The sequence below is a fragment of the Ipomoea triloba genome, chromosome 4 (assembly GCF_003576645.1).
Source record: "Ipomoea triloba cultivar NCNSP0323 chromosome 4, ASM357664v1".
Taxonomy (NCBI): domain Eukaryota; kingdom Viridiplantae; phylum Streptophyta; class Magnoliopsida; order Solanales; family Convolvulaceae; genus Ipomoea; species Ipomoea triloba.
This window is the reverse complement of record NC_044919.1, coordinates 3,210,773-3,222,166: the sequence shown is the minus strand read 5'-3', so window position 1 is coordinate 3,222,166 and position 11,394 is coordinate 3,210,773. Positions and strand designations below refer to the sequence as shown.

Sequence of the window (11,394 nt, the reverse complement as noted above, 5' to 3'; positions counted from 1 at the left end):
ATTTTTTTTTTTTTTTTTTTTTTTTTTTTTTTTTTTTTTTTTTATAACTTTTGCATACACAAAATTTAAATGTAAACACTAAAATGGGATTCACATGAAAAAGTAACTTAAAAATATCAGTTATATTTGAGAATAAAATTTAACAAGTAAGATTTGAGAATTCATGTTGTAGAACCCTTCTCATATCCATTCTGTAAGACAATAAACCATTACTCCCTAGTCCCTCCTAAAATATTCACTTTTAACTCAATACACAAATTTTTAAAAACACGTATATTTAGTTTTCAAAAAAAGAATATATTCTCAAAAAAAAAAGGAATATTGATAAAAAATTAAAGATACCATGTATTTAAACTAATTAAAAATTATATATAATTATATATTATGTGCTTTCAATTATTTACAAGTACATAATATGTCAATTGTTAACATATAATTTTTGAATGATGATCCAAAATGTAAGGTGAACTCTAGTCCCATGGTATAACAATTAGAAGCGGGCCTTGCAGGCTTAATTTGCACGGGTTTGCACGACAATTTTTTTTTTTTTTTAAAAAAAACCAAACAAAAAGGGGATGCATTAATTACTCAAACGATAGTTCACAGATACATAATAATTATTTATAGGTACATAAATGATTAATTGTAAATAAATAATATGCCAACTGCAAACATATAATTTTTCAATGAAGGTCCACAATGTAAGATGAATCCTAATCCATGGTATAACAATTAGAAGCCGGCCTTGCAGGCTCAACTCGCACGGGTTTGCACGACAAATATTTTTAAAAAAATATTTTCAAATTGAAATGTTGTAACTGGTTCTTATATTCTATACTTTTTAAATAATATTATGCATTACTATTTTTTTTTATTGAACTACTCATGATTCTTTACAAGATAATATTTGTTCTATACCACAGGAATTTGAACCTATTACCATCCATTTGGATTAGTAAGCATATGTCATCACACTACATGGTAGTTGGCGTGCATTGTATTTGATACATGAAGACTTGGATCTAACCGGCAGACTAATTATGCGACTCGTGATTTACCTCAGCAGTGACTCTAGGGGCGCGATCCTATGTTCTTGGATTAGTTCTGTAAATTGGGATCACCTAAGTTACGTTATATATAAAAAGAAAAAAATAGTCCATGGGTGGACTCGCAAAGACCCATCAAAATTCTTGAAAGCCGTGAAATGACCCACATTGTCACTCCTAGATGAATCTTTTGGTTACCGAGTTAAAACCGGACTAACTTGGCTAAAGTTGTCCTTATATGTGTATATAGGGGTCAACATGGTTCGGTTTTGGTTCCGAACCGGTGATTCTCAATTCTGGAAAATGACGAACAACCAAAATCGACTGTTCCGATTTGAACCTCTTTTTTGATCAATTATGTTTTCTAATTTTAAAATAGTTCAAATTCAACAATTAAATTTTTAAGGGACTTCTTGTACCCTACAAGTAATTATCCTACACTACATAATATAATTTGATCACGGACAAGATATAAACATGTTATGATATTGTAGTTGATGGCGACATGGGACCCTGGGGCTCATTTTATTGGGAAAGTCTTGTCCAAGCGGGGTGTCCATTTTTTATTGATGAGGAGTTGGCACAACAAGAATAATGGAAATCTATTGGGTTAAGGAAAGAAGGAAACATGAAGCAAATTAAAATAAACAAAGGAGGTGTTGCAAGGGGTTATCAAATCCACGACCTTCCACTTAACAATACAATCAAGTACCAACCACCCAAACTTCTCAAATCTCTTGTGTACTAGAGAGCGGGAAGCTCTGATCTACTTATGCATGGGGAGTGCGCTGGAAGCAAAGTAGGGGGACACTTGTATGGCCAAGATTGAAGGTTAGCCGATGTCATACATTTATCAACTATCCGGAAGCTCTTCAACATTATATAAGGCACTCTTGCCTCTCCTTAAAGATCATTCATTGGATCATAATGACCTCCCTAGCTTGATGGATTTGGGTCCTAACCTCTAACCCTTACACCAGGGTTCGATTCTTAGTATCTACATTATTATTTCTAATTCCTTATTTTGGGTACCCGTTCTGTACTTTCTAATTTATGGTGGACCTTATCACGACAAACCATAAGTACTATTGTACCATAAGTCAACTAAAAATTTTCTAATATTAAATATTTGCATATTTGTATAAATATATAGGAGTGCTTACCCGTCCAAAACTCCAAGTGAGCTTTTGCCGGAAGGCTTGGTGAAGAAGAAGACGTATGGCAGCAAACAGACGTGTAAGCTACTTATGTAATATTTAATATATAAATATTATTAAAGTTCGATTGTTGTTAACACTTTTTTAGTCAAATAAATAATACATAGTGTTTTTAACGTAGTTTACTTATTTAAAAGGTTACCGCCATGTAAGCCAACAACCTGTAATAAAAATTACTTTGGATTTAATTGCATTATTTTGAATTATTAAAGGATTCAATTAATTACATTTTTTATGTTTTATTTTTGAATTTGATTGTTGAATTTAGTCCAATTGCCTATTTGAACATTATTTATTTTTGTTTTAAGCGTGGATAAATGATTTTAAAATTTTTGACTTTTGCCGTTTTAAGTTGAGGGAATGAAACACACATTAAAGCCTTTAATTTATAGAGTTTGTTAGTTAGGATATCTTATTTGGATTTAATTATGAATTGACTTTTAAATATTAAATTATATATTATTAATAAAAATTTATTGCATACACAACATTGAGAGGTCAAACAATATAAATATGTGTTGTGTATGCAATGTTGCAAGTAATCCAACAGTGGCATCAAGGGTCAACATGTTTCATTGATGGCTAGCTACTAAGAAGGTATGATTTGAGGTTTCATATCAAATGGTTAAATGTCAATTCTCATAAATGTAATTTGTTAAGGATGCTATAATCTCATATAAATAAATTATAATGTATCACTGAAATTGTCATATATAAAAAAGAAAATAAATAAATGCGCAAACAAAGACAAAGAGAATACGTAAACTTTTTTGAAGGACGAATACGTAAACTTAACCATCATAGAAACGCAATGAAAATTAGGGGAAAATGCTATATTTGTTAGACTTTTAGAACCCTGTATATTAAGTACGGAGTATCTTATATTGTAAATATTATTTCATAATTTATACAATTAGAATAATTGTCGCATGCATACCTAGGTTAGAAATATTGTTAAATACAAAGACATTTCGGTAAAGGACCAATAATGGTCATATCACAATAATATTAGGACTAAATGTGGATGCTCTAATAAATTGTTCTAAAAATAGACTACCACCTATAAGTCTAGGACCAAAAATGGAATTAACTCTCTTAGGTTTAATAAGAAAATAACTTGTGATTATATGTAGAAGCTAAGGTATGATCTGATTTGGCAATGTGGCGTTGCTTTACCTGATAAGTGAATAGAGCATTATAGTGTATAGAGCATGAAGTGCAATGCTTATACCGTAAACCAGAATTTACGTAGCAAGATAGATCTCGAATATATGTTTATATATATATATTTGGGTGCAATTGCATATATATATACAAAAGTCAAGACGCGCATTAACTGATCATTCGATTCAGAACCTAGCCCCACTGACATCAACATAAAGGAGCCTCAACATGTCTCCAGGAGCTAGGGTTCTCTCTAAGACCGTCGTACTCCAGTCCGACATTAACCTGACTAAGATTTGCAAGAAAATATGCACATATGTTGCCTTCCCTCAGCACATGCCTGAAAGTCATCTCTTCAAACCCTGAAGCTAGAGATACTTGCAATCATTAATGAGCATAATGATAAAATCACTAACTTCAATTCGTAGTTCTCACTCATCACCTTAACCACCGCTTCCAAGTCTAATTCCACAATTAATCTCCAAAACCCCTCTCCTTACCAAGCCGTAGACCCTCCCTAAGACCCCACAACTCGACAAGGAAGTTATCAATGACACCAATATAATGTTGACTAAAAATACTCTATGCTTATTTTTAGTGTATTTTTTGAACTTGTAAAGTTGTAGTACACTAAAAATAAACATACAAATTATACAATACACTACAAATAAACTTATATCAAATATAATAAATCTACTAAAAATTGAAATTACAATATATGAAAAATAAATTTATAGTATACTAAAAACAATACAATTTTTTTACACTGCTGCATTTTCCCCCCTTATAATTCATCAAAATTTCAAAATTCATAATTGTGGTACTACATGGATAGGTTTAATGTAACCTAATATAGTCACATGCATCTAGGTGGGCAATATCTATCATAGGCTCCTAGCTTCTAGAAAATTGGTAACAAACAACATATTATCCGCACAGTACATTGTGCGTATTAAAGAAAAGAAATGTGGTACATGGTGCGTCTACCATAATAAATTATCCAGAATTGTCACTTTAAAAGTGGTAGGTCTTGGTTGAAAAGATGATTAGTGTATTTTAATTGAGTAAATTCTCTCTATATATTTTAATTTTTTTGAATGAATAAAAAAATGAAAAAAATTGTGACTTAATTATTTATTTTTTTTGGTCAATTAAGAGTTTAAAACATGTCACGCTAACATATGAATACAAATTTACCATACATGTTCTGAAAGGAATGATCGAATGGATGAAACATGATTCTCGTATCATAATATATATCACGAGTTTGATTTTTGCCGATGTACAATGTCTTCATAATTCGATTTATGCTTCTTGTGTGGTGAGCAGAGTTTGCCTAGTGTCTTCATGGAATAACAATCTTATTACTTCAAAATTCATTCCGTGAACCAAACAATAAAATATAATTATCCTTACCTATTTCATTCTTATGGAATATCATTCATATTCCTTCAAAATCCATTCCGTGAACCAAAGTTGCAATAAATCCTTAAATATCATACAAGCCATTGACCTACTAAATGTCAATAAACAATTGATCTTTTCTTTAAAAAAGAAAAAAAAATTAGATGCCTCAAGGACGATTGGAATGATTGATCAAATAAATTGATATTTTTTCTTTTGTCGCCTAATTATTTCTTGACACGTAATAGCTAGACCAATGGCTTATTTTTCACTACAAGAACTGAAATACCTAGCATTTAACTACTATACGGCATAAATACATACATGTGTTTTATTAATTTGTCTAAGAAATTCGGTTGGGAAATTAAAACTTTACGGATTTCATTCATTTACTTACATACTTTCATGTAGATAAATTCAATTTTCCTTGTATGAATTGTTAGGTAGAGGTTCGAAAGGCTGAGTTTAGCATTCTATTATCAAAACGTGACACGCATGTTATATATACAGATGTAAAGATATAAAATTATGCATTCTCTACTAGCTATAACTTTTAGCATAGTGATAAGTACTTGATTTTGACACTAATATATGATTAAGTGAAAGTAGACGATATTAACTGAGGAACAAAAATATATAAAATTAGATTGACCTTTTAACCTGATTTTGTTTTTATTGTGAGCAAAATTCTTGCAGCGCTGGCCCACCATATAAATTTTCACATTTAACATTAACAAAACATGAGATTACCTAAGAAATTTAGGTCATGTCATTCATGGGCTGGCAACATAATTGGGACATTAATTATCTTTCAAGTTAATAATTGTCACCTTTTTCCAGCCGTGAAGTAGGAGGAAATTCCTATCTAGCAATTCAATTCAATACTATATATAGTGATGTAATGACGTTAAAGTTCAATATCACTTCAGATGCACCTCTCTATCTATATATATAATGTATAATACCCAACTAATCCTGTGGCAATATAGTTGATAGCGTTAATGTAAACGGGGTCTACGATTACGCTACGAATACGTGTGCTACGGGTGGTGAAGGATGTCGCTCGGTGGGTCACCGGTCGACGACTGAACGGTTCGAAGCTATATCGCTCTACGAGTGACGAACAGTAATAAAGAGTAAGCAAGAGAAAGATGATGATCAAATCGCAAGTGTATCAGTCTAGTACTGATGAGTTCTCCCCCCCAAATGAGGGGTGTGATCCCCCTATTTATACTAAGCAGGTCACGTGAGTACTCAACGGATGACATGCGGATGGTCTGACGTGTCATGTCGGCATTGGTCACCTTGAACAGTCGCTCTGCAGGATCTCCGTGACGTGCTCGAGGTGGCAGAGCAATTACTCACAAAATGCCATCACTTGTCGCCTCGAGCATTGCAAACGATTAGAATCTTCGGGGAGCTCAAATGATTCCTATAATTCGGAATCTCCTAGCTCCTTAGTAGGCTGCCCGTAGGGTGGCAATAAGTCGCCCGTAGGATGATAATAGGCCGACCGAGTGGTTGTTGACGGAGTGTAGAGTGGTTGATGCGGACCGACCGAGTGGTTGTCGACGGAGTGTAGAGTGGTGGATGCGGACCGACCGAGTGGTTGTCGACGGAGTGTAGAGTGGTGGATGCGGACCGACCGAGTGGATGTCGACGGAATGTAGAGTGGTCGATGCGGACCGACCGAGTGGTTGTCAAGTAGGGTGGCAAAGTGCGCGCGTAGTCCAATTGCGTATTTACCCATCACGAGTCCCCCACTTCTTGAATCCGCGAGAATTGTCGGGTTTGAGAAGTGAAAATGTTTTCTCGCCATCTTCTTCGGTCGGCTACATCATGGACAATCTTCTCTCATGTCGGTCTACAATTTCCTTCTCCATGCAACATGCCATCTTTGGGTTTCCATAAGCTAGAGCAATCCATATTTTTTTTTAAGCCCATTACTTCACTAAGGCCCATCATTTTTCAAGGCCCATTGTTTTCTCTATAAATACCCTTCTCCCTTCTCATTTTTTTCACTTCAAGCCCCCTTGCACATCTTCAAGCACACCAACTACCAACTTGAGCTACTCTAACCAAGTAAGTTTTTTTTTTTTTTTTTTTTTTTTTTTTTTTTTTTTTTTAAACTTGGTTCCCAAAGATAAAAAACATACTACTTGTTGATATTGACGGTTTACCGTTGTTGTTGATTTGCTCGCATCCTTACTTGTGTAGCATGTCGCAAGATGATAGCCAAAACGTTTTTGCCCATGATTATGATGATTTGATTGAGGATGAATTTTGTGTGTCCGAGGGTGGGTCACCGAATCGTTCTGACGATGCTCAACAAGTGAGGGCTCGTCCTGTCGCCCCCACACAATCTGTCCCTTCACAAATTCTTTTGAAGAAAAGGAAAATCCAAACGGACGACTCCACTTCGAGCAAGGTGAAAGAAACCTCGACGAGCAAAAGTATCACGCCAAGTGGTGATTATGTCGAGTTGGATCCCAAAGGAGCTTTTGCCACTCCGGTTGAAATATCTCCCAAGGAGGAGGAGCAACTTGCAGATTTGATTGGAGAAGGGATCCGTTACGAGGTTGACCGACGCCTGACTAACATCGTTTCTTGTCATTACAAGAAATGGATAGGTGTCCATCTGGATTCGCTGAAAGCTGGTATGCGTATCCCCCTTGATCCTTTCCTTGTTGATTTTGTGAATTATTATGGCATAGTTCCAAGCCAAGTGGCGCCAAATGGTCATCGTATACTTGCGTGCTTCCCTCAAATTTGTGCACGTCATCAAGTTCCTTGCACGATCGATTTGTTCAACTTCCTCCATCTTGTAAAGACTATGGGGAAGAATTGCCACCCCAGCTTCGTGATCATTCAATGTCGCGGGTTGTTTGGAAAAGTTTCTGGTCTGCCTGATAACAACCGTAAGTGGAGGGGGAAGTTTCTTCGAGTGTTTTTGAAAGACGGGGTGCCTTTCAAAAATGAGTGGTCTCGTCGAATGCGCAAGTGCGTGCTACCACCTGAGACTTTAGAGATCAAGGATGCAGTCGAGAAGATTTCATCGGAGTGCTATTCTTGGGATAATTATCACTCTCCAGAGGCATTGGCTGCAGCTCATCTACCCCCTCCGATGTATGGGGTTCAACGTCAGGTTGTCCCAGATGGTGAGTTGGACGTGTGACATTATGCAATCTGCTTTGTTATTGCCTTTGATTCCTCACTTGTTTTGTTACTTATCTTGCAGGTCATCTAGCAATGGACCTTGACCCTGACCTTGAGGAATTTGTAGGTGCTGGGGGGAAGTCGTCATTCGGTATTGATCAGTCTCAATCATCGAAGATCACTCTGAAAAGGAAGTCCGCACCATCTGACCACCACGAGACCGACCAGTTACCCATTGGACCCCCTCCGTCTAGTTCTTCTATCGCTCCAGTTCCTTCTACGTCATTGGGCAAGCGTCCTCTAGGTGAGGTTGAGGTTGAAACTAAGGTTCCTGGTAGTACACTCGCAACCAATCGTGAGATGCCTCGACTTGCGGAAGAGGGACCCCCTCACGTACGTGCACTTGTTCGTGGGACGGCTGATCTACCAAAAATGTTCAACCTACTGTCCGAGCTAGGCCCCCCACCTGCGAGTGTCGTCAGTGATACCAATGAAGAGGTCGCCGCAAAGATGGCCCAACACTTATCCTACGTACGTATTTCTCCTCTGATTGTCAATCGTTCTGGCTCTCTACATCTTCTTTTTTTTTTTTTTTTATTTGTGCGTGATCGTGTGGCAGGTTGCAAACACAAGCACCGAGCTATTCATGCGGTGTCAACTATATGCCATGAAGCGGGAAGAAGAGTCACAAGCATTTAAAGCCACGATGAGGGATTTGGAAAACCAACTTGAGTCTTATCGCGCGCGGGTGGCCCAGTTGGAGGAATCTTTAAAGCAATATCCGAAATCCGATCAGTTTCGCAGGGACGCCATTGCTCATTTCGCCTCTCATCCGACCGAAATACCTGGTCTGCTCTCTACTCTGTGCCCATCTGAGGAAGCTGCTCTACCTCTATTCCACATGTTTCGGGATGATCCAGTGATATCAAAGATGCTCCGTAGGGTGGCTGGCTGGGGATACCACAAGGGAAAAAAGGGGATGCAACAAAACTTGTATCGCACACTGGAGGCTGCCCTTCCGGACGACTGGGAAGAGGTCCGTGTTGTGCTACCCGCCGATCTGACACCTCCTGGTCCAGAACCATTCAGCAAGCCTTCAACAAGTTCGATTGATCCTTCTGCAACATCCTCATGCAATTAAGATCCTTGACCGCTTTGCTCTCCTTTAATTGTTCTTTAGGTTTTCCTTCGTGTGCTCGGGAGGCTGACCCCGTTCTTGTGTCAGTCAGACTATCGTACTCTTTCAAGTATTTCCTCTTTTTTATGACTTGATGTTTTCGTGCATCACTTTGACCCATGAAGCAATATTCACTCCACACATAATGGAAAACCCACCCTACACCGGATTAAACCGTAGAGGAGTCTAATGAACATGGCGAAGAGTTTTTTTTTTTTTTTTTTTTTTTTTTTTTTTTTTTTTTTTTTTTTTTTTCACAATTACAGAACTTTGTGTTTACAAATTTAGAACTCTATATTCAAAATTTTAGATCTCAATATACAAAATTAAATTACTCAATATTTACAATTTTTGAACTCTATATTCACAATTTTGTTATATAGATTCAAAAATAGTGTTATACTATTGAATATAGATTTATGAAATTGTAAATATAAAATTCTGTAATTGTGAAAATAAAATTCTAAAATTATAAACATAGACCCGAGTCCATAGCATAACAATCGCTCTTTAGGATGCTCTATAACTTTGGATTTCTTTGATGTCAAATATATGGGTTGGGCCACCATATGCTTGTCACTATTTGAAGGATTTGAGTTGGAGCGAGATGACTTAATTATAATTTGGGCCAAGACATGTTAGATACTAAAAATTCTTGATCAACTCGACTCACAACCTAAAAATTTTAAAAATTTAGGATGTGTTTGAAAAGTCGGAAAATGACTTCTGAAAAATATTTTTTTGAAAAATGAGTCATTTTCCGAAAAATAGCTTCATTTTCAGTGTTTGAATTTATTCCGGAAAACTGTCTTTGTGTGTTTGGTTCATTTTCCAGAAAATGAACAACAAAATAATTTTTTTAAAAGGGAAAAAATCACAACAAATTAACAAAAAGAAATCACAACAAATTAACCAAAAACAAATTAAAAAAAAATTAGAAACAATCGCGGTCGGCGACTGGTTTTGAAACCAAAGTAGACGAGGCGCCCGCCTGAAGACGACGCAAATGAGAATGGTAAAGTTCCGGAAAAAATTTTCGAAAGTCATTTTTTCAGAAAAGTGACTCCATTTTCCGTTGACTGAAGCCTTATTTTCCATTGACCCCATTTTCCCCTCACTTGCCAAACACTGAAAACCCGGAAAATGATTTCTGGAAATCATTTTCTGAGTTTCCAAACACAGCCTTAAAGGGAAAAGGTACAAATAAGCCATTGACTTATTTGGGATAGCAATTACGCCACTGAACTCAAATAAGCTCTAAATTTATCTATGAACTCGAAAAAAAAGAAGAGTAAATTAGCATCTTTAACAGGTTAACAACAAGTTTGTGCTGATTGGGATAACATGTGTAATTTAAAAAGTTGAGTTAATAACTTAATATTGATTGATGTTAAAAATGGGTTCGAAAGGGATAGTTAAGTGAATGAAGCCTTTTGTTTTAGTACTTTTTGTATAATCTATTTTTTAAACCAATAAAATAAAATATTATCATTTCTAACATAAAAAATGATAATAAAGAAAATAATCCTAGTAGAGAGTATAGTATATGAACTGCAAAGATTATTTGACTTAGTAGTGGATATTTAATTTATGAAATCTCCACCCTCTGACCAAGCTTACTTAGCTTAATTGTTATCACAACATTTGGAGACTTGTAGTCCAAGCTATTTTTTTTATTTTTTTATTTTTGAAAAAAAAAAGCTATTTATTTAGATACTTGAAGCTTTCAATTCTTTAATTCAATCAATGCTGAGAACTTAAACACGAGTACTAGTGAGTAGTGAAATAATTAAAAATAAATATATAAAAATTAAAAATTGAATAAATAATTGAATATTTTTTTTAAAATATGCATTTGTGATTTAAAAGTAGTGGAATAAATTTCATTAAAAATTAAACAGAAGCAGGTGTGGAAACTCGGAAAGGATAAATATAAAATATTTTTGGACATTAGACACAGGTGTCCCTATCCATATATAACATGATATTTGACTTTAGTTGTATTAGAAGACTGAACTTTATTAAATTGTAGTATAAGATTAGTTAACTTGACTTAGTATGTACCAATCCAAATGGGGTTATATGCGTCAAAATAGTTGTTAGGAAATAGGAGAGGTCAACATTAGATTTTTTATTTTTTTGGGTGATAAGAAACCCACAATTATTACTTGAAGGTNCGTGCTCGAGGTGGCAGAGCAATTACTCACAAAATGCCATCAATTGTCGCCTC

General features: G+C 35.5%; 1 protein-coding gene across 1 annotated transcript; it reads left to right on the top strand.

Moving 5' to 3' along the window:
* The first annotated feature begins 6,450 nt into the window (after nt 1-6,450).
* On the top strand, nt 6,451-9,254 carry LOC116015603. Its single transcript, XM_031255710.1, has 4 exons — nt 6,451-6,913; nt 7,049-7,989; nt 8,070-8,518; nt 8,607-9,254. Exons 2-4 carry the CDS (start codon nt 7,050-7,052, stop codon nt 9,126-9,128), a joined length of 1,911 nt encoding a protein of 636 aa, XP_031111570.1. The 5' UTR covers nt 6,451-6,913; nt 7,049; the 3' UTR covers nt 9,129-9,254.
* The last annotated feature ends 2,140 nt before the right edge of the window (nt 9,255-11,394 follow it).

Bases quoted from the DNA above. Each gene is read 5' to 3' on its own strand.
- LOC116015603 (XM_031255710.1), top strand. From the start codon at position 7,050: ATGTCGCAAGATGATAGCCAAAACGTTTTTGCCCATGATTATGATGAT. The intron at 7,990-8,069 runs GTGAGTTGGACG...CTTATCTTGCAG, and splicing joins ACGTCAGGTTGTCCCAGATG to GTCATCTAGCAATGGACCTT. The intron at 8,519-8,606 runs GTACGTATTTCT...ATCGTGTGGCAG, and splicing joins TGGCCCAACACTTATCCTAC to GTTGCAAACACAAGCACCGA.